This window comes from Hydra viridissima, unplaced genomic scaffold (genome assembly GCF_058129835.1).
Source record: "Hydra viridissima isolate aposymbiotic clone 2 unplaced genomic scaffold, HvirCarnegie_v1 scaffold_89, whole genome shotgun sequence".
Taxonomy (NCBI): Eukaryota; Metazoa; Cnidaria; class Hydrozoa; order Anthoathecata; family Hydridae; genus Hydra; species Hydra viridissima.
The window spans coordinates 19,396-39,922 of record NW_028324359.1 but is presented as its reverse complement, the minus strand read 5'-3'; the positions used below and the strand labels follow the sequence as shown (position 1 = coordinate 39,922).

Sequence of the window (20,527 nt, the reverse complement as noted above, 5' to 3'; positions counted from 1 at the left end):
GTTTGTTTTATCTATGCTTTTGCAAATATTTTTATCTGTTTCGCTAAAGACATAATAAACAAGAAGTTCTGTTAAACTGTTCTCACATTTCTTATTTAAAGATAGTTCAAACTTTTTTTTATCTTTAAAAAAAAAAAAAAGAAGTCGTTTTGTTATTCTGTGAAAACTTTTAATAGAGTTGCATTTAGAATTACTTCTGATGTTTTTAAGAGTTTGTTAAAAAGCAAAATAATATTTCCTGTGATGTTAAACTGCATAAGTGAAATTTAAAAAAGGAAAACTGCTCCAACCATTTTTCGGAAAAAGAAATCAAAAAGTTCCTTATTTTAAAAGATCTAGACATCCATTTCTTCTTCAGCAAAATAGCGAGGCTTTTTTATGAACTCTTACTCTCTATTTTTTCATATCTTTACACAAAGGATTTTATTTAGTTCAATGTAAACATACATAGAAGTATATTATGTTTTTTTTTTTTTTTTTGTTTTTATGCAGTCTAACTTTTGTTTCACTTCTATTTTATTTTACGTTTATCTTGTATTTTATCATGCCTTATTGGTTTTTGCGTTTTGTGATGTCAAGCTGCGTAAGCTAAACTTAAAAGGGGAAAACTACGCTAACTTTTCTTTGAAAAAATATTCAAGAAGTACCTTAAACGAAAGAGAAAGCACACGAATCTTGCCATCCAATTCTTCTTCTGCAAAGTAGCGAGGCTTTTTATGTACTTTTGCTCTCTAATTTATCTCTATTTACGCAAAGGGTTTTATTTCAATGTAAACACGTATAAAAGAATACTTTGTTAAAAATAATGTTAAAGGAGTTGCGTAAAAAAAAACGTCTGAATAAAGTTTCTTTACAAAAAAAACAACTAAGAAACAAGCGCGCCTAAGAAAAACCAGATCGCGATTCACTAAGTCAAAAAACGAAAGAAACAAAGTTTAAAAGGTCTTTCTAGACAACAAATTCTATTTTTGGCAATGCAGTTTTTGTATTTATGCAACCTAACTTTTGTTTGACTTCTATTTTATTTTACGTTTACCTTGTATTTTATCTTGCCTTTTTGTGTTTTGTGATGTCAAGCTACATAATCTAAACTTAAAAGAAGGAAACTAGGCTAACTTTTCTAGTAGAATATTATGTTGTTGGTTTTGTATGCAGCCTAACTTTAGTTTCATCTATATTTTATTTTGCGTTTATCTTATATTTTATCTTGTCTTTTTGAGTTTTGTATTTTGTGATGTCAAGCTACATAATTTAAACTTAAAAGAAGAAAACTAGGCTAACTTTTCTTTGAAAAATTGTTCAAAAACTACCTTACACCGATAGAGATAGCTCACGAATTTAAAAAGTTGCATCTATTCATCTTCTTCTTCAGCAAAGTAAAGCTTTTTATGCACTTTTACTCTCTAACTTACCTATATTTGCGTAAAGGATTTTATTTAATTCAATTTAAACATAACTAGTAGAATATTATGTTGTTGGTTTTGTATGCAGCCTAACTTTAGTTTCATCTATATTTTATTTTGCGTTTATCTTATATTTTATCTTGTCTTTTTGAGTTTTATATTTTGTGATGTCAAGCTACATAAGCTAAACTTTAAAGAGGAAATTTACGCTAACCTGTCTTTGAAAAACTATTCAAAAACTACCTTTAACAAAGTAGCGAGGCTTTTTATGCGCTTTTACTCTCTAACATACCTATTTTTGCGCAAAGGATTTTATTTAATTCAATTTAAACATGCCTAGTAGATTATTATGTTGTTGGTTTTTTATGCAGCCTAACTTTAGCTACATCTATTTTTCATTTTACGTTTGTCTTATATTTTATTTTATCTTTTTGTGTTCTGTGATGTCAAGCTACATAAGCTAATGTTAAAAGAGGAAAGCTGCGCTAACCTTTCTTTGAAAAACTATTCGAAATCTATTTTTGAGATAATCTAGATTTAAAAGAGGAACACTACGCTAATTTTGCTTTGAAAAAACTCTCGAAAACTAACTTATTCGATAGAGATAGCACACAAATTTAAAAAATTGTATCTACTCATCCACTTCTTCTACAGCAAAGTACTGAGGCTTTTTATGCACTTTTATTCTCTAACATACCTATATTTGCGCAAAGGATTTTATTTAACTCAATGTAAACATACATAGAAGAGTATTGTTACCCGTTTGTTTTATGCAGCCTAACTTTAGTTTCATCTATACATTATATTGCGTTTACCTTATATTTTATCTTGCCTTTGTTAGTTTTGTGTTTTGTTATGTCAAGCTTCATAATCTAATCTTAAAAGGGGAAAACTGCGCTAACTTTTCTTTGAAAAAGTACTCAAAAAGGACCTAAATCGATATAGATAGCTCACAATTTTAAAAAGTTGCATATAGTCATCTTCTTCTTCAGCAAAGTATCGAGGCTTTTTATGGATTTTTACTCTAACTTTCCTATATTTGCGCAAAGGACATTATTTAATTCAACTTAAACATGCCTAGTAGATTATTATGTTGTTGGTTTTTTATGCAGTCTAAACTTTGTTACATCTATATTTTACGATTAACTTATATTTTATCTTGCCTTTTTGAGCTTTGTGTTCTGTGATGTCAAGCTACATAGTCTAAACATAAAAGAGGAAAACTACGCTAAACTTGCTTTGAAAAACTATTCAAAAACTACCTTTAACAAAGTAGCGAGGCTTTTCATGCACTTTTACTCTCTAACATACCTACATTTGCGCAAAGGATTTTATTTAATTCAATTTAAACATGCCTAGTAGATTATTATGTTGTTGGTTTTTTATGCAGCCTAACTTTAGTTTCATCTATATTATGTTTTAGGTTTATCATATATTTTATCTTTTCTTTTTGAGTTTTGAGTTTTGTGATGCCAAGCAACTTAAGCTAAACTTAAAAGTGGAATGCTACGCTAACCTTTCTTTGAAAATCTATTCATAAACTACCCTAGACAAAAGCTAGATTTAAAAGAGGAAAACTACACTATTTTTACTTTGAAAAAACTTTCGAAAACTACCTTAATCGATAGAGATAGCACACGATTTTAAAAAATTGCATATAGTCATCCACTACTTCTGCAGCAAAGTAGCGAGGCTCTTTATGCACTTTTTCTCACTAGTTTGCTTATATTTACGCAAAGGAATTCATTTAATTCAATCCAAACATATATAGAAGATTATTATGTTACGATTTTTTTTTTCTTTTATGCAGCCTAACATTTATTTCACCTACATTTTATTTTACGATTAACTTTTATATTACCTTTCCTTTTAGTGTTTTGTGTTTTGTGATGTCAAGCTACATAAGCCAAACTTTAAAGAGGAAAACTACGCTAAGCTTTCTTTGAAAAACTATTCAAAAACTACCTTAAACAAAGTAGCGAGGCTTTTTATGCACTTTTACTCTCTAACATACCTACATTTGTGCATAGGGTTTTATTAGATTCTAGTAGGTTATTACGTTGTTGTTTTTTTATGCAGTCTAACTTTAGCTTCATCTATATTTTATTTTACGTTTATCTTATATTTTATTTTGTCTTTTTGAATTTTGTGTTTTGTGATGTCAAGCTACATAAGCTAAACTTAAAAGAGGAAAGCTACGCTAACCTTTCTTTGAAAAGCTGTTCAAAAACTACCTTAGACATAATCTAGATTTAAAAGAGAAAGACTACGCTATTTTTGCTTTGAAAAATCTTTCGAAAACTACCTTAATCGATAGAGATAGCACAGGATTTTAAAAAGTTGTATCTAGTCATCCACTTCTTTCACAGCAAAGTAGCGAGGCTTTCTATGCGCTTTTACTCTCTAACATACCTATTTTTGCGCAAAGGATTTTATTTAATTCAATTTAAACATGCCTAGTAGATTATTATGTTGTTGGTTTTTTATGCTGCCTAACTTTAGCTACATCTATTTTTCATTTTACGTTTGTCTTATATTTTATTTTATCTTTTTGTGTTCTGTGATGTCAAGCTACATAAGCTAATGTTAAAAGAGGAAAGCTGCGCTAACCTTTCTTTGAAAAACTATTCGAAATCTATTTTTGAGATAATCTAGATTTAAAAGAGGAACACTACGCTAATTTTGCTTTGAAAAAACTCTCGAAAACTACCTTATTCAATAGAGATAGCACACAAATTTAAAAAATTGTATCTACTCATCCACTTCTTCTTTTTATGGATTTTTACTCTCTTATTTACCCAAATTTGCGCAAAGGACTTTACTTAATTCAACTTAAACATGTCTAGTAGATTATTAAGTTGTTTGTTTTTTATGCAGCCTAACTTTAGTTTCATTTATATTTTATTTTACGTTTATCTGATACTTTATCTTGTCTTTTTGTGTGTTGTTTTGTCAAGCTACATAAGCTAAACTTAAAAGTGGAAAAGTACGCTAACCTTTCTTTGAAAATCTATTCAAAAACTGCCTTAGACATAAGCTAGATTTAAAAGAGGAAGACTACGCTATTTATGCTTTTAAAAAACTTTCGAAAAATACCTTAATCCATTGAGGTAGTGCACGAATTTACAGTCATCCACTTCTTCTATAGCAAAGTAGCGAGGCTTTTTATGCACTTTTGCGTTCTAATTTATCTCTGTTTACGCATATGGTTTTTGTTTATTTCTATGTAATGATATACAAAAGAGTATTTTGTTAAAGATTATGCTGCAGGAGCTGCGTAAAAAAACTCTGGCGACCTTTCCTTAAGAAAAAAGCAACTGAAAGACATGTGCGCCTTAGAAAATTCAAATCGCGATTCACCAAATTAAAAGACGAAAAGAACGAACTTTAAAAGCTCTCACTAGACATTTGTGTTTATGATAGGCAATGCAGTTTTTGATTTTATGCAGCCTAACATTTGTTTCATCTATATCTTATTTTACGTTTATCTTATACTTTATCTTGCCTTTTTGAGTTTAGTATTTTGTGATGTCATGCTAAATAAACTATACTTTGCTAATTTTTATTTGAAAAAATATTCAAAAACTACCTGAATTATAAGCTAGATCTAAAGGAGGAAAACTACGCTAACTTTTCTTTAAAAAAAATATTTAAAAACTACCTTAAACATAAGCTATATCCAAAAGAGGAAAACTATGCTAACTTTTCTTTAAAAAAATATTTAAAAACTACCTTAAACATAAGCTAGATCTAAAAGAGGAAAACTACGCTAACTTTTCTTTGAAAAAATACTCAAAAACTACCTTAAACATAAGCTAGATCTAAAAGAGGAAAACTACGCTAACTTTTCTTTGAAAAAATACTCAAAAACTACCTTAAACATAAGCTAGATCTAAAAGAGGAAAACTACGCTAACAATTCTTTGAAAAAATATTCGAAAACTACCTTTAAACATGATTTAGATTTAATAGATGAAAACTACGCTAACATTTCTTTGAAAAAACATTCAAAAACTACCTTTAAACATGATTTAAATTTAATAGATGAAAACTACGCTAACATTTCTTTGAAAAAACATTCAAAAACTACCTTTAAACATGATTTAAATTTAAAAAAGGAAAACTACGCTAACATTTCTTTGAAAAAATATTCAAAAAGTACCTTAATCGAAAGAGATAGCACACGAAATTAAAAAGTTGCATTTAGTCATCCGTTTCTTCTTCATCAAAGTAGCGAGGCGTTTATGCACTTTTTATTCTCTAAGTTATCTCTACTTACGCAAATGGCTTTTGTTTATTTCAATGTAAAACTTTTCAAAAGAGTATTTTGTTAAAGATTATGCTGCAGGGGCTGTGTAAGAAAACTCTGGTGACCTTTCTTTAAGAAAAAGCAACTAAAGTAGATGTGCGCCTAAGAAAATCCAAATTGCGATTCACTAAATTAAAAGACATATACAACAAACTTTAAAAGTGAAACTATTTTTACAAGCGTATTTGGTAAAGATGAAATGTTCTTATGACATTTTAACGTTACGAAAGGGATTTTCTTCTGTTCAAATATTTATTACAATTTAAAGTGTTAAATAATGTTACAGAAACGACCTAAAACGCCTGTTGTATTAATTTAAACGAACAAAATAGATAAAAAAAAAGAAAAACTATCATTAAAAAAAAAAAAGTAAAAAAAGAAAAGAAATAGAAGTTGAGGAAAAATAAAAATAAGAACTTCTAACAAAGAGCTCTTCTTTTTATTTTTCAGATTTTAGATGCTTAATTCCTTGAATGAAAAGTTGAACTGATGACTCACTACTAAGGTTGTTCCTAGCCTTCCGTTCTCAAACTAGGCCATTCTGAGAGGCTGTTTGATTAAGTACCGTTGATAGTAGTATCGCACGTAAGAGACTTCTAAAACTCTGATTATTAATTCCTGGAATGAAGAGATGACTTCATACTCACTAACGAGGTTGTTCTTAGCCATCCGTTCTTAAACTAAGCAAAACAGTGAAGTTGTTTGATTAAGTATCACAGTTTGCTGATTTGCACATGCACCATTGCCGAAACTGTGATGCTTGGTTCCTTGATTGGATTGAAGAAGCTCATCACCATGCATTTTACAAGCTGTCCGTTGTTATGTTTTGCAATTCAGCGGTTCTGTTTTGCAATTCATTTTCTGTTTGTTTAAGTATCATCGATGGTGGTGTCGTGCATGCAAACTTTCCGAAACTCTGATGCTTGTTTTTCTTGAATGGAGAGATGAGCTTATACTTTAGGTGACTTTTAAAACTGCAGTAATTAGTGCCTCGAATGGAAAAACGAACTCATTCATTACAGACCAAGGTTGTTCCTGGCCATCCGTTAACATATTAGGCAACAGTACAGCGAAGCTGTTTGTTTTACAAGCTTTTGTCGTTTCGAGAAATCACTACATTAAGCATTCGATGGTGATACACGACTGATGGCCAGGTTCTGATTTTCGAATGAAAAGAAGAGTCGCATCCGACCACCGGTCGGCTTTCGACGCAAAACAGCTGTACACACTCGTCCAACGATCCAGTGACTAACTGTTGCAACGAGAAAGTTAGCTTTATTTGTCGTGCAGATTGTCCGCTTTGACGTAAAATGCTAGAAATTTGCTGAACGCTCGGTTTGCGCCGCCCAAGAGTCATTCTGTTTCTGCGTTGCCAGCGTCTGTCGGCTAAATACAACTGTAGACTCCGCGCAAGCTTTTTCACCGCAAAAGTTGTACAGAGCCACACCGAAGGCTAAAATCGACTTTAAGGTCGAAGGTTAAAATCGACCCTAGAGGTTTGAAAACGACGTCACGAAATTTTCAAGACATCATCGAAGAAAATTACGGCGGCCAGATGCAACTCTTAGTACTAACTTTACTAATCTTAGTACGTTAAGCATTCCAGTCGAGAGATCAGACGTTTTTTCGTCACCTAAGAGACCGGCCGATGCGTTTGCGACGCTGCGGAAAGAAAGAAGATGGCAAACCACAGGGTTGTTACCGTAACAAACCTCCGTGAGTACCTCCATCTCGAGTGGCTTTTGAAGAAACGTTCGTTTTAAACTCAAAGGGATGGTTGTTAAAGCTCACAAACGCCTGGTTAACGATTTTCTAACGGCAGACACCGTGTTTACAATGGATACAGACCGATTAACTGAGCCCAAAGCGCAAGATCTATCAGAAAACTCCTCTAGGTCGATGCAACGAGACGACTAGACACGTGCGTCTAAAGGCATTTTACAATTGAAGGACGCCCCTCGTGGGCCCTTTAACCTTAACACTAAACTCCTGCTTGATATCCTCGTCCCCAGGTTTCCAAACCGTAACCCCAACCCCCTCTAATCCTAACCCCCTTACCCTCTAACTCTCCCCCCTCAAAAAAACAAAAAACATAAAAAAGCAAACAAAACGAAAAAAAAACTTGCTTCCCTCCTCACTTTTAGCTCTAGGATGCAACACCTTTTTGCCGCCCTCCGCTAGAAGGGAGTAGGGAGTAACGAAAGCTTGACATCAAAGTAGCGTTTCGTATGAGATTTGTTTGCCAAAATTTGAGCGTTTTTAAAAAAGCCAAGACTTCGTCAGAGGGGTTTCTTCTTTTCTCCTAAAGCTATCGATCGATTAAAAAGCTCAAAGCAAAGAAATTCAAAACAAAATACAAAAACGGGAAGTTTTAGTTTCTGCACCACAAGCCAAGCACTAGTTCAAACTGGAGATAATAAAAGGAAATCGAATGATCTCACTTCTCAAACCACTGAGCTGCCATTGGTCGGCAGTCTCTTGTTTGGAGACCATTGAGCTGCCATTGGTTGGCTGTTTAATCGTTGCGATTGGTCGGCAGTTTTATCGTTGGAGACCATTGAGAGATATAAAAGGAATTTTTTTTTTGAGCACAACATTAAACGTTAAATCGTTAGATGTTGTTATAAAGGCACCATTAGAATGCGATGTCCTCAAATATTTTCCTCGATATTTTAATAAGTAAACAAAAACAAAACTAAGTCTTGCAACTGGCGAAAACTTTCAATAAGCAAACAAAGCAACAACTTTCCTTTCGAGTTTTTTACATTTTAAACAAAAGACAAACAAAGAAAAAAAAAAAACAAACAAAAACAAAAACAAAAACAAAAAAACAAAACAAAAACAAAACAGAAAAGGGAGAATGAGTGAGTCGACTGATTTCGCTCAACTGTCTTAAACGAGAAGTCATAAACGTTTGCTTGTGCCAGCAAGTTGCAAATTAAGTTGTAAATGAACTGCACCGCAAAAACTTAACCACAGTTTATTAAGCATATTAAGCCTTTGCTGACATGTTAAGACATTTTAAGCCTTTGCTATTATCATGAGGCTTTTGCTCCACGAGCCAAAAAAGTACGCTAGAGTTGACAAACTGCATCGCGGTCGAAAAGTGTAATTACGCCAACACTTTTATCCGTTTTAAGCATTTCGTTTTCGCACGAACAACAATTAAAGCAGCTCGTTGAGCTTAACGACGTTCGTATTTTTTTTCGAAGCCAAAACTTCGGCTATAAGTAGAATGAAGAGGCACTTCGAAAAACAACAAAGCTGTTCGCAGTCGATAGCAACGAGCGACAACATCTCTGCGAGTCTGGCATCAAGGTAAACAGTTTTTTTACATTTTCATTTGTTAGTGCCACTTTTGCGTACATTATGTATTCAAAAATTTGTTGCTGACGCTAGATTTTTCGTTTTCAATGAACAACAGTTGCAACCTCTAGCCGTTTGCTAAAACAGCTTGCTAGGACAACCAAATCAATCATATGTTGTGAAAATTTCTTTTTGTTCAACTGACTAAGGAAGATCGAGCGAACGCTTTTTTTTTTATAACTTGTTTGTATCATATTGCTATTAAGAAAACAGCGTTGTGTATACTAAACGTGACATAATTGGCAATTATCCGTAACTAAAAATAAGATAGAAATTACAAACTTGATACCATATTTTAATTACTCTAACAAAACTAGACGTCATCGCGTGAGAAAATAAATGTTCATAACACATAACCTATTTTTTTGTTTTTTTTTTCTTCTCTTTTTTCCTTTTAATCTCTTTTCTTTCGTCCAAAAAGCGTTTTGATTTTTGCCTCGCCACAAGCGATGAAATCGATAAAAAAAACCTGCTCGGACATTCTCAATTCTCAACAACAAAAGCAATCAAAGTTCTAGCTCTCGAGCACGTGCGCCGACAGGTTGATGAAACCGTTCAAATATGCTCGATCGCTAGAATTTAAAGAAAGAAACAAGCCAGAAACAAACCAAAATAAAAAAAAGCCAAAAACAAAAATGGACATCTTTAGAACGCTTAAATTTTATAAAATATTTTCCTCTGCGTTTTTAACCAGCTAAACTGTCGTAAAGTTTTTTCGGTGCAGTTCATTTAAAAAACTTAGTTTTCAACTTTTAAACGTTTTAGACTTCTCGTTTAAGGCAGTCGAAAGAAATGAGTCGACTCACTCTCTCTCTCCCTATTCGGTTTTGTTTTTGTTTATTTGTTTTTGTTTTTTCTTCGTTTGCCTTCGTTTGCCTTTGTTTGCTTTTGGAAAAGTTGTCGCCATGCGAGACTTAGTTTTTTTTTTTTTTTGCTCAAATTGAGCACAAGTGAGTTTCTAGTCTTGAAAGTGTGCAAAGTGTGGGCCAATCTGGTGGCTGGAGTGATGACACGTGAATGCTGGAAATTCCAGACTTTGAGCGGATTCAGCGTACATAGAAAGAAAATGTAGCATTCACGTGGGTCTCTCCTAAGCGTGCCATTGGTCGGTCTGCTGTCCTTAAGTACCCCCCTCCCCCCCCTCAACGTCACGTTTGCTCAACTTTCTCGGTCTTTGGCGCCCAGAGAAAGCTTGAGGAAGGATAAAAAATGGCGAGGTTTCGGTACTGCGTTTTCTGTTTTTCTTATTTGTTTTTGTTTGTTTGCTTGTTTGTTTGTTTGTTTGTTAATTTTTTTAATTTTTTTTTTTTTTTGTTTGTTTCGTTCGTTTGTTTGTTTGTTTGTTTCGTTTGCTTCGTTTGTTTTGTGATGTTTTGTTTTCCCTTCTTGATGGCACAAAACAGAAGCAAACAAGACTTTCGGTTATATTCGGTTATATTCGGTTCAATAAAAGTTTGTTGGTTTCTGCACAACAACAACAACAACCACAACAACAAAAGTCCCTCTGTCCCTCAAAAGCAGTTTCTCCTCTGTCCTAAAGAAGAGCCTCTTTGTAATCGATCTTGTCTGAATGCAGCTCTCCTTTTGCCTACAGGTTTTTATTCCAACCCTTTTGTTGTTGTTAGTGCCATGTTGTTGTTATTGTTATACTCTGTAAAAGCAGTTGTTGCTGTTGTACTTGTTTGTTGTTTCTAAAGACACTGTTGTTGCTGCTGTTAGCGCTGTTAGTAATCACCCACTTGGCTTGTATTTTTGTTTCTTGTTTTTGTTTTTTGTTTTATTTATAAACACTCTCTGAGTAAGTGATGCTGTTGCTGTTGTTGTTGTTACAGTTGCAATGAGTGTTTGTTAATGTTCCCCCACTTGGCTTGTACTTTTGTTTTCTGTTTTGTTTTTTTTTTGTTTTTGTTTTTTTTTTCTCAACACTCTCTGAGTAAGTGATGCTGTTGCTGTAGTCGTTGTTATAGTTGCAATGAGTGTTTGTTAATGTTCACCAACTTGGCTTGTTTATAATCTATTTTATTTTATCAACACTCTCTGAGTCAGTGATGGTGTTGCTGTTGCTGTTGTCGTTATTATGCTTGCAATGGGAGTTGTTACTGTTCACCCACTTTGCTTGTTTTGTTTTTATTTCTTTATTTTATCAACACCCTTTGAGCCAGTGATGCTGTTGCTGTTGTTGTTGTTATAGTTGCAATGAGTGTTGTTAATGTTCACCCACTTTGCTTGTGTTTTTGTTTTTGTTTATCAACACCCTTTGTGTCAGTGATGCTGTTGCTGTTGTTCTTATTACAGTTGCAATGAGTGTTTGTTAATGTTCACCAACTTGGCTTGTTTATAATCTATTTTGTTTTATCAACACTCTCTGAGTCAGTGATGCTGATGCTGTTGTTGTTATTGTGCTTGCAATAAGTGTTGTTAATGTTCACCCACTTTGCTTGTTTTGTTTGTGCTTTTGTTTTTGTTTATCAACACCCTTTGAGTCACTGATGCTGTTGCTGTTGGTGTTATTATAGTTGCAATGAGTGTTAATGTTCACCCACTTTGCTTGCTTTATTTGTTTGTTGCTTTTTTTTTTATCAACACCCTGCGAGTTAGTGATGCTGTTGCTGCTTTTGTCATTTTACTTGTATTTATAGTTGTTACTGTTCAGCCACTTTGCTTGTTTTTTAATCTGTTTTATTTTATCACCACTCTCTGAGTCAGTGATGATGTTGCTGATGCTGTTGTTGTTATTTTACTTGCAATGATAGCTGTTACTGTTCAGCCACTTTGCTTGTTTTGTTTGTTTGTTTGTTTGTTTTTTTTATCAATATCCTCTGAGTAAGTGATGCTGTTGCTGTTGTTGTTGTTATAGTTGCAATGAGTGTTTGTTAATGTTCCCCCCCTTGGCTTGTACTTCTGTTTTCTGTTTTGTTTTGTTTTTGTTTTTTTTGTTGTTTTTTTTCTCAACACTCTCTGAGTAAGTGATGCTGTTGCTGTAGTCGTTGTTATAGTTGCAATGAGTGTTTGTTAATGTTCACAAACTTGGCATGTTTATAATCTATTTTATTTTATCAACACTCTCTGAGTCAGTGATGCTGATGCTGTTGTTGTTATTATGCTTGCAATAAGTGTTGTTAATGTTCACCCACTCTGCTTGTTTTGTTTGTGCCTTTGTTTTTGTTTATCAACACCCTTTGAGTCACTGATGCTGTTGCTGTTGGTGTTATTATAGTTGCAATGAGTGTTAATGTTCACCCACTTTGCTTGCTTTATTTGTTTGTTGCTTTTTTTTTTATCAACACCCTGCGAGTTAGTGATGCTGTTGCTGCTTTTGTCATTTTACTTGTATTTATAGTTGTTACTGTTTAGCCACTTTGCTTGTTTTTTAATCTGTTTTATTTTATCACCACTCTCTGAGTCAGTGATGATGTTGCTGATGCTGTTGTTGTTATTTTACTTGCAATGATAGCTGTTACTGTTCAGCCACTTTGCTTGTTTTTTTTTTGTTTTTGTTTTGTTTGTTTGTTTGTTTGTTTTTTTATATATCCTCTGAGTTAGTGATGCTGTTGTTGTTATTATGCTTTCAATGAGAGCTGTTACTGTTCACCCACTTTGTTTGTTTATAATCTGTTTTATTTTATCAACACTCTCTGAGTCAGTGATGCTGATGCTGATGCTGTTGTTGTTATTATGCTTGCAGTGAGAGTTGTTACTGTTCACCCACTTTGCTTGCTTATTGTCTATTTTATTTTGTCAACACTCTCTGAGTCAGTGATGCTGATGCTGATGCTGTTGTTGTTATTATGCTTGCAATGAGAGTTGTTACTGTTCACCCAATTTGCTTGTTTTGTTTTTTTATTTGTTTTTTTGTTTGTTTTTGTTTTGCTTGTTTTTTTTTATCAATACCCTCTGAGTCAGTGATGCTGTTGCTGTTGTTGTTGTTGTTGTTATAGTTGCAATGAGTGTTTGTTAATGTTCCCCCACTTGGCTTGTACTTTTGTTTTCTTTTTTGTTATGTCAACACTCTCTGAGTCAGTGATGCTGATGCTGTTGTTATTATGCTTGCAATGAGAGTTGTTACTGTTGTAGTTATGTCTGTCATTTGTCCTTGTTAGCAAGTTCTATTTGCCCTCTCTTGCCTTTTTTCAACACAGTTTCTTTCTTTGAGTCATATGGTTGCGAGATCCTCTCAAACTCCATCTCTTTATTTATTTGTTTCTTTTTTTTTTTTTTTTTTCTCATTCTCCTTCTCATAATAGCAATCACTGCTGCCACCATGCATGTAATGCTAGTTGCTCTCATTCTTTTTCATTTGCTAGTGGAAACTTTGTTTCTTCTTGTTGCTCTCTTTTCTTTCTTTTTTCTCTTTTGCAGAGGATTCGAAAAAACACAGCTCTTCCCTGCAGTTGTAAACATTCCAGGATTCCAGGATGCAGGCAGAAGAAAAACACTCTCACTAACTGTCTTCTTTTTTTTAGCATAAACCGTTGCAAACAAACACCTGAACATGTCTTCTTCACAAGAAAACAACACTGTTGTTGCCCCTTCTCCGAACTCTAAAGCGAAAAAAAAGAAAAGAAGGCAGTCACAAGAACAGAGAGACTTAAAGCTCAAAAACAAAGTCAGGGCCGCATTAGTTGCAGCGTGTGGCTCCGTAAACAGGGTTGTACCTTTCTATGGTACCAAGAAGAGGTACGCTGTTAGCTGTCCGATGCCTTTGTGCAAACATTCCTCCACAAGCATTAAAAGACACTTGACTAAAAAAGATCATTCTTGGACTTTGGATGAAGCTTCCATCTTTTACTCTGCAATGGTCAGGAAGTTTCAGCATGCTCGTCTCGAACGCAAGTCCGGCTGTCCAAAACCTTACCCCTGTTTGCAATGTTGGAAGTATTACGACCGACTGGACATACACTTGAAAGAGACTCATTTCTACGATTCCAAGACGATCAAACAAAAGATTGCAGAGGCAAAGCGATACGACAACGACAAGCTCTATGTCCCTCAATTTATTCGACCTGCCTTCTTTGGTATTAAGCCAGTAGCTGAACAAGCGTCTGCATCAGGCTCTGCATCCTCTGCTCCTGGGCCTTCCTCCTCTTTTTCTTCTCCGGTTCTTTCCTCTGATCCTCTTTTAAGCTTGCCCTCATCAGTTGCTGGTTCGTCCGAGGCTCCTTCTGCAAACCACTGCACCTCTGTAGAAAACAAAGAGCTGAACACCGAATCCGTCCTAGACTCTGATTTTAATTCCTTAAAGCACTTGGTTTCCAACTCCTCCGTCTTGACAGAAGATAAGAGACTCTTGTTTCAGCTGGACAAAGATGCTTTTCACTTTTATTACCAGTCAGCAGATGAGCTCTTCAGAGATTTTGAAAAGTGGCTTGTGGTAGCCAACAACAACACTTTGTCACAAGCAAAGATCTACAAAAATGCAGTTGTTGAAATATTGACATGTTGTGACAGCACGCTGACGCTGCACCCGAACGCTCTCACCAATTCCAACGTTTTGGAGGATAGATACTTTTCCATGCACTTTAAAAACATTCAGCTCAATTCCAAGCTGAGTGAACTTGACCAAACAAAAGCCATGTCTTGTCACACGTTGTACAACCGCCTTGTCTACCTTTGTCTCCTGTTTCGTTTCAGTGAAGCCAGGAATGTCTATTTCGGACTTTCTCATGAGGCCATCCGACGTTTGCGCTGCAAGGTGGAGGAGTTACAAAAAGTGCTGAGGCCCTTTCGTTCTTTGAGGAGGAGCCTTGTGAAAAGCAAAAAATGCATCAACATCATCAATGTCAGTTTGCTGAACGAATATGGCAAGTCTGCATACGTAAGACAGTTAGTGGAATCGATTAGAAAGCCGTCTCTTACACCGACTAGAGACAATGCTGTGTCTCTACGAAACCATCTTCTGCTCTCTGTCACTGTAATTAACAGTTTAAGAAAATCTAACATTGCTCTTTTAAACATTAGAGACTACATGGCTGCTGAGAAGAGTGAGTGTGGATATTGCATTGTGCAAGAGCGCTACAAAACAGCATACAAGTACGGAGCCAAAAACATTCTAGTGCCGAACGACTTGAAAGTGTTGATCGATATTTATTTGCTGAGATACAGAGACCTTCTTGTCAACGACTCTCACTACATGGCTGCAGACACCAAGACTGTTTTGGAGTTGAGCGACTGCTACAGGCCCCTTTTTCCATCGATGAGACCCAACAAAGACGAATGTGTGACACTCGGTGCAACTAGAGTGCCTGTTTACCAGATGGGTTCCTCTGCTATCTCCTCTTGCCTGACGTCCTGCTTCAGAAAAAGCCAAGTAAACATTCCCATGAAGCGTCTTACTCCCACTTGCATTCGCGGTTCGATAGCCACTTACTTTGCCAACAACAGCAAAGAAGATCGCGAGCGGTTTGCTACACTCTACATGAAGCACAGCAGGAACACAATGGATAGCTTTTATGTGTCCCAGTGGAACGCTGCAGAGGAGTTGCGCTTTGCCCTGGGCATCGGACAGTCCTTCGGAGTCATAGAGTCTTTGACTGTTGAAAAGTCTGAGAGACCACCAAAGAAGGAGAAGGATGTGATGGACTGGCTCCAAACTAATGCAGAGGAGTACGGTTTTCATGAGGTTGAGGACATCTTTGAGGAAGATTTAGACTCCGGTTCTGACTCTGAAGAATGTGCTGCTACTTTCAGCTGTACCACAGTGGTTCCGTTTTCTCCAGCTGTAGAAAACAATGTTCCTTTAGAGGATAGCAACGACCATGCCGTAGATTTCTTGTGTGAACCTACCTCAACTCCTGTTTCGTCTGTTCCATCTGAACAAACAATCGCTGGTCCAGTTCTTGAACTATCCCCTGCTCTTGCACAACTAGTTCCTAACGAACAAGCTGTTTGTATGGATGTAGATCAGACTCTAGCTGTTCCTGTTGGCACAGCTTGTTCTCCTCTTGCATTAACATTATTTCCTGATGAACCGGATTTTATTGAACACCATGCAAAACTTTCTCCAGTTTACTTTAATGAGCAAGTGGTTGCCAAACCTGTTTCTGCTTCTCCTTCTCAGCAAGTCGCTTTCTGTCCTTCAAAAGAGGTCTTTTCTGTTCCTCTGACTCCTAGCCTTGTTGCTTTTCAGCAAACATTGGCCAAACCCAGTTTGTTTCTTTCATCTGATCCAGTTTCAGCTGTTCCTGTCCAACAGGCTGGTACTGTTCTTGCAAAGCAGCTCTCACCTTATGCTGTTCAATCTGTTGGTAGCCTATTTAGCCAAAGTCTTGCCTCTACATCCAGAGGTAAATTCTTTTTGATTTTTGATTTTTGATTTTTATGCAAATCTCAACACGCTTTCAAAAAATGAAAATGCCCAAATCAACTCCTTGCTCTATTGTTATTGTTAGAGCTGTAAAAAAAACAAAACAAAACAAAAAAACAACACAGAAGTGTGTATGTATTTGTTGCAGGACTAATTCTGTGATTGCTTAAATGTTTATACAAGTGAATGATACTAAAACTGATTATGTTTTAGAAGTAAAAGATCCAAGAAGAAAAAAAATCAAGTTGGAAATGCCATCTTTCACTCAAGAACTCATCGGTAATGTAAAACCTAATTTATACAAAGATATATAAACACAAACCTCTTCTTGCACAATTTCAGATGGTTAACTGTTAACAAAAACTAGCCATCATTGCTAAGTGCACTTTTAGAAAGTTGTGTCTACCCGATTTCTAATGATGAAGTTAGAAACATCACCGTTAGAAATCATGCACAGCTTGTTATCATCTCTAACACTTAGAAACTGTTGATGGTTTTTATGAATTAGAAAAATGAACATGGTTTTATTTTATTTCAGGATCAACTCAGCCAAGAACAAAGGAAAACAAAGCAGAAGTTAGCCAATGCCATTTAGGTAATCTTTCAAAAACCAGTTATTGCTATCAGTGCAAACAATAAGGTCAACAAAAAAAAATAAATAAAAAAACAGAATAAATCTTGTCTTACTTCAGAACCAAATGAATATTTGATTTAATCACTTTGTGTTATGACTTGAGTTTGTAAAATTTTAGATGAAATAGTTGAAGAGCTGAATGCTTGCCCTGGCCACAACGAATGGTTCAACACCAGAAGTTTTCCACGATGTGCAGCTTTGGTGTTGGCATACATCTTGCAAGACGTGTTTACAGATGTAAGCTCAAGTTGCTCGTACAAAGATTACCTTGGCATCTTGGCAAATCATAGCAGTGACAAGCTCATTCATGTCTTGCAAAAGTACTCCTACCAAAGCCATATTAAAGACAAAATTAAAAACATGAAGCTAAAAATTCAAAAAGAGGGTAGTTTAGAAAAGTTTGTTCAATATGGCAATATCGTGAAACCATTTATGTAGTTTAGATAAGTTTGTTCAGTTTGGCAATAAAGATGGGCCTTTTGTGTAGTTTGTTTTATCTATGCTTTTGCAAATATTTTTATCTGTTTCGCTAAAGACATAATAAACAAGAAGTTCTGTTAAACTGTTCTCACATTTCTTATTTAAAGATAGTTCAAACTTTTTTTTATCTTTAAAAAAAAAAAAAAGAAGTCGTTTTGTTATTCTGTGAAAACTTTTAATAGAGTTGCATTTAGAATTACTTCTGATGTTTTTAAGAGTTTGTTAAAAAGCAAAATAATATTTCCTGTGATGTTAAACTGCATAAGTGAAATTTAAAAAAGGAAAACTGCTCCAACCATTTTTCGGAAAAAGAAATCAAAAAGTTCCTTATTTTAAAAGATCTAGACATCCATTTCTTCTTCAGCAAAATAGCGAGGCTTTTTTATGAACTCTTACTCTCTATTTTTTCATATCTTTACACAAAGGATTTTATTTAGTTCAATGTAAACATACATAGAAGTATATTATGTTTTTTTTTTTTTTTTTGTTTTTATGCAGTCTAACTTTTGTTTCACTTCTATTTTATTTTACGTTTATCTTGTATTTTATCATGCCTTATTGGTTTTTGCGTTTTGTGATGTCAAGCTGCGTAAGCTAAACTTAAAAGGGGAAAACTACGCTAACTTTTCTTTGAAAAAATATTCAAGAAGTACCTTAAACGAAAGAGAAAGCACACGAATCTTGCCATCCAATTCTTCTTCTGCAAAGTAGCGAGGCTTTTTATGTACTTTTGCTCTCTAATTTATCTCTATTTACGCAAAGGGTTTTATTTCAATGTAAACACGTATAAAAGAATACTTTGTTAAAAATAATGTTAAAGGAGTTGCGTAAAAAAAAACGTCTGAATAAAGTTTCTTTACAAAAAAAACAACTAAGAAACAAGCGCGCCTAAGAAAAACCAGATCGCGATTCACTAAGTCAAAAAACGAAAGAAACAAAGTTTAAAAGGTCTTTCTAGACAACAAATTCTATTTTTGGCAATGCAGTTTTTGTATTTATGCAACCTAACTTTTGTTTGACTTCTATTTTATTTTACGTTTACCTTGTATTTTATCTTGCCTTTTTGTGTTTTGTGATGTCAAGCTACATAATCTAAACTTAAAAGAAGGAAACTAGGCTAACTTTTCTAGTAGAATATTATGTTGTTGGTTTTGTATGCAGCCTAACTTTAGTTTCATCTATATTTTATTTTGCGTTTATCTTATATTTTATCTTGTCTTTTTGAGTTTTGTATTTTGTGATGTCAAGCTACATAATTTAAACTTAAAAGAAGAAAACTAGGCTAACTTTTCTTTGAAAAATTGTTCAAAAACTACCTTACACCGATAGAGATAGCTCACGAATTTAAAAAGTTGCATCTATTCATCTTCTTCTTCAGCAAAGTAAAGCTTTTTATGCACTTTTACTCTCTAACTTACCTATATTTGCGTAAAGGATTTTATTTAATTCAATTTAAACATAACTAGTAGAATATTATGTTGTTGGTTTTGTATGCAGCCTAACTTTAGTTTCATCTATATTTTATTTTGCGTTTATCTTATATTTTATCTTGTCTTTTTGAGTTTTATATTTTGTGATGTCAAGCTACATAAGCTAAACTTTAAAGAGGAAATTTACGCTAACCTGTCTTTGAAAAACTATTCAAAAACTACCTTTAACAAAGTAGCGAGGCTTTTTATGCGCTTTTACTCTCTAACATACCTATTTTTGCGCAAAGGATTTTATTTAATTCAATTTAAACATGCCTAGTAGATTATTATGTTGTTGGTTTTTTATGCAGCCTAACTTTAGCTACATCTATTTTTCATTTTACGTTTGTCTTATATTTTATTTTATCTTTTTGTGTTCTGTGATGTCAAGCTACATAAGCTAATGTTAAAAGAGGAAAGCTGCGCTAACCTTTCTTTGAAAAACTATTCGAAATCTATTTTTGAGATAATCTAGATTTAAAAGAGGAACACTACGCTAATTTTGCTTTGAAAAAACTCTCGAAAACTAACTTATTCGATAGAGATAGCACACAAATTTAAAAAATTGTATCTACTCATCCACTTCTTCTACAGCAAAGTACTGAGGCTTTTTATGCACTTTTATTCTCTAACATACCTATATTTGCGCAAAGGATTTTATTTAACTCAATGTAAACATACATAGAAGAGTATTGTTACCCGTTTGTTTTATGCAGCCTAACTTTAGTTTCATCTATACATTATATTGCGTTTACCTTATATTTTATCTTGCCTTTGTTAGTTTTGTGTTTTGTTATGTCAAGCTTCATAATCTAATCTTAAAAGGGGAAAACTGCGCTAACTTTTCTTTGAAAAAGTACTCAAAAAGGACCTAAATCGATATAGATAGCTCACAATTTTAAAAAGTTGCATATAGTCATCTTCTTCTTCAGCAAAGTATCGAGGCTTTTTATGGATTTTTACTCTAACTTTCCTATATTTGCGCAAAGGACATTATTTAATTCAACTTAAACATGCCTAGTAGATTATTATGTTGTTGGTTTTTTATGCAGTCTAAACTTTGTTACATCTATATTTTACGATTAACTTATATTTTATCTTGCCTTTTTGAGCTTTGTGTTCTGTGATGTCAAGCTACATAGTCTAAACATAAAAGAGGAAAACTACGCTAAACTTGCTTTGAAAAACTATTCAAAAACTACCTTTAACAAAGTAGCGAGGCTTTTCATGCACTTTTACTCTCTAACATACCTACATTTGCGCAAAGGATTTTATTTAATTCAATTTAAACATGCCTAGTAGATTATTATGTTGTTGGTTTTTTATGCAGCCTAACTTTAGTTTCATCTATATTATGTTTTAGGTTTATCATATATTTTATCTTTTCTTTTTGAGTTTTGAGTTTTGTGATGCCAAGCAACTTAAGCTAAACTTAAAAGTGGAATGCTACGCTAACCTTTCTTTGAAAATCTATTCATAAACTACCCTAGACAAAAGCTAGATTTAAAAGAGGAAAACTACACTATTTTTACTTTGAAAAAACTTTCGAAAACTACCTTAATCG

The 20,527-nt window shown here is 34.1% G+C and overlaps 1 protein-coding gene across 2 annotated transcripts; it reads left to right on the top strand.

Annotated features, from left to right (window-relative positions):
- The first annotated feature begins 10,227 nt into the window (after positions 1–10,227).
- Positions 10,228–17,498, top strand: LOC149875961 (uncharacterized). Of its 2 annotated transcripts, none has more exons than XM_090075958.1 (5): positions 10,228–10,294; positions 13,541–16,360; positions 16,594–16,659; positions 16,919–16,975; positions 17,133–17,498. In XM_090075958.1, exons 2-5 carry the CDS (start codon positions 13,570–13,572, stop codon positions 17,450–17,452), a joined length of 3,234 nt encoding a protein of 1,077 aa, XP_089932084.1. In that variant the 5' UTR covers positions 10,228–10,294; positions 13,541–13,569; the 3' UTR covers positions 17,453–17,498. The 2 variants fall into 2 exon arrangements, with proteins under 2 accessions (XP_089932084.1, XP_089932083.1); XM_090075957.1 differs by having other exon boundaries at positions 10,228–10,300.
- The last annotated feature ends 3,029 nt before the right edge of the window (positions 17,499–20,527 follow it).

Bases quoted from the DNA above. Each gene is read 5' to 3' on its own strand.
- LOC149875961 (XM_090075958.1), top strand. From the start codon at position 13,570: ATGTCTTCTTCACAAGAAAACAACACTGTTGTTGCCCCTTCTCCGAAC. The intron at 16,660-16,918 runs GTAATGTAAAAC...ATTTTATTTCAG, and splicing joins TTTCACTCAAGAACTCATCG to GATCAACTCAGCCAAGAACA. The intron at 16,976-17,132 runs GTAATCTTTCAA...GTAAAATTTTAG, and splicing joins AGTTAGCCAATGCCATTTAG to ATGAAATAGTTGAAGAGCTG.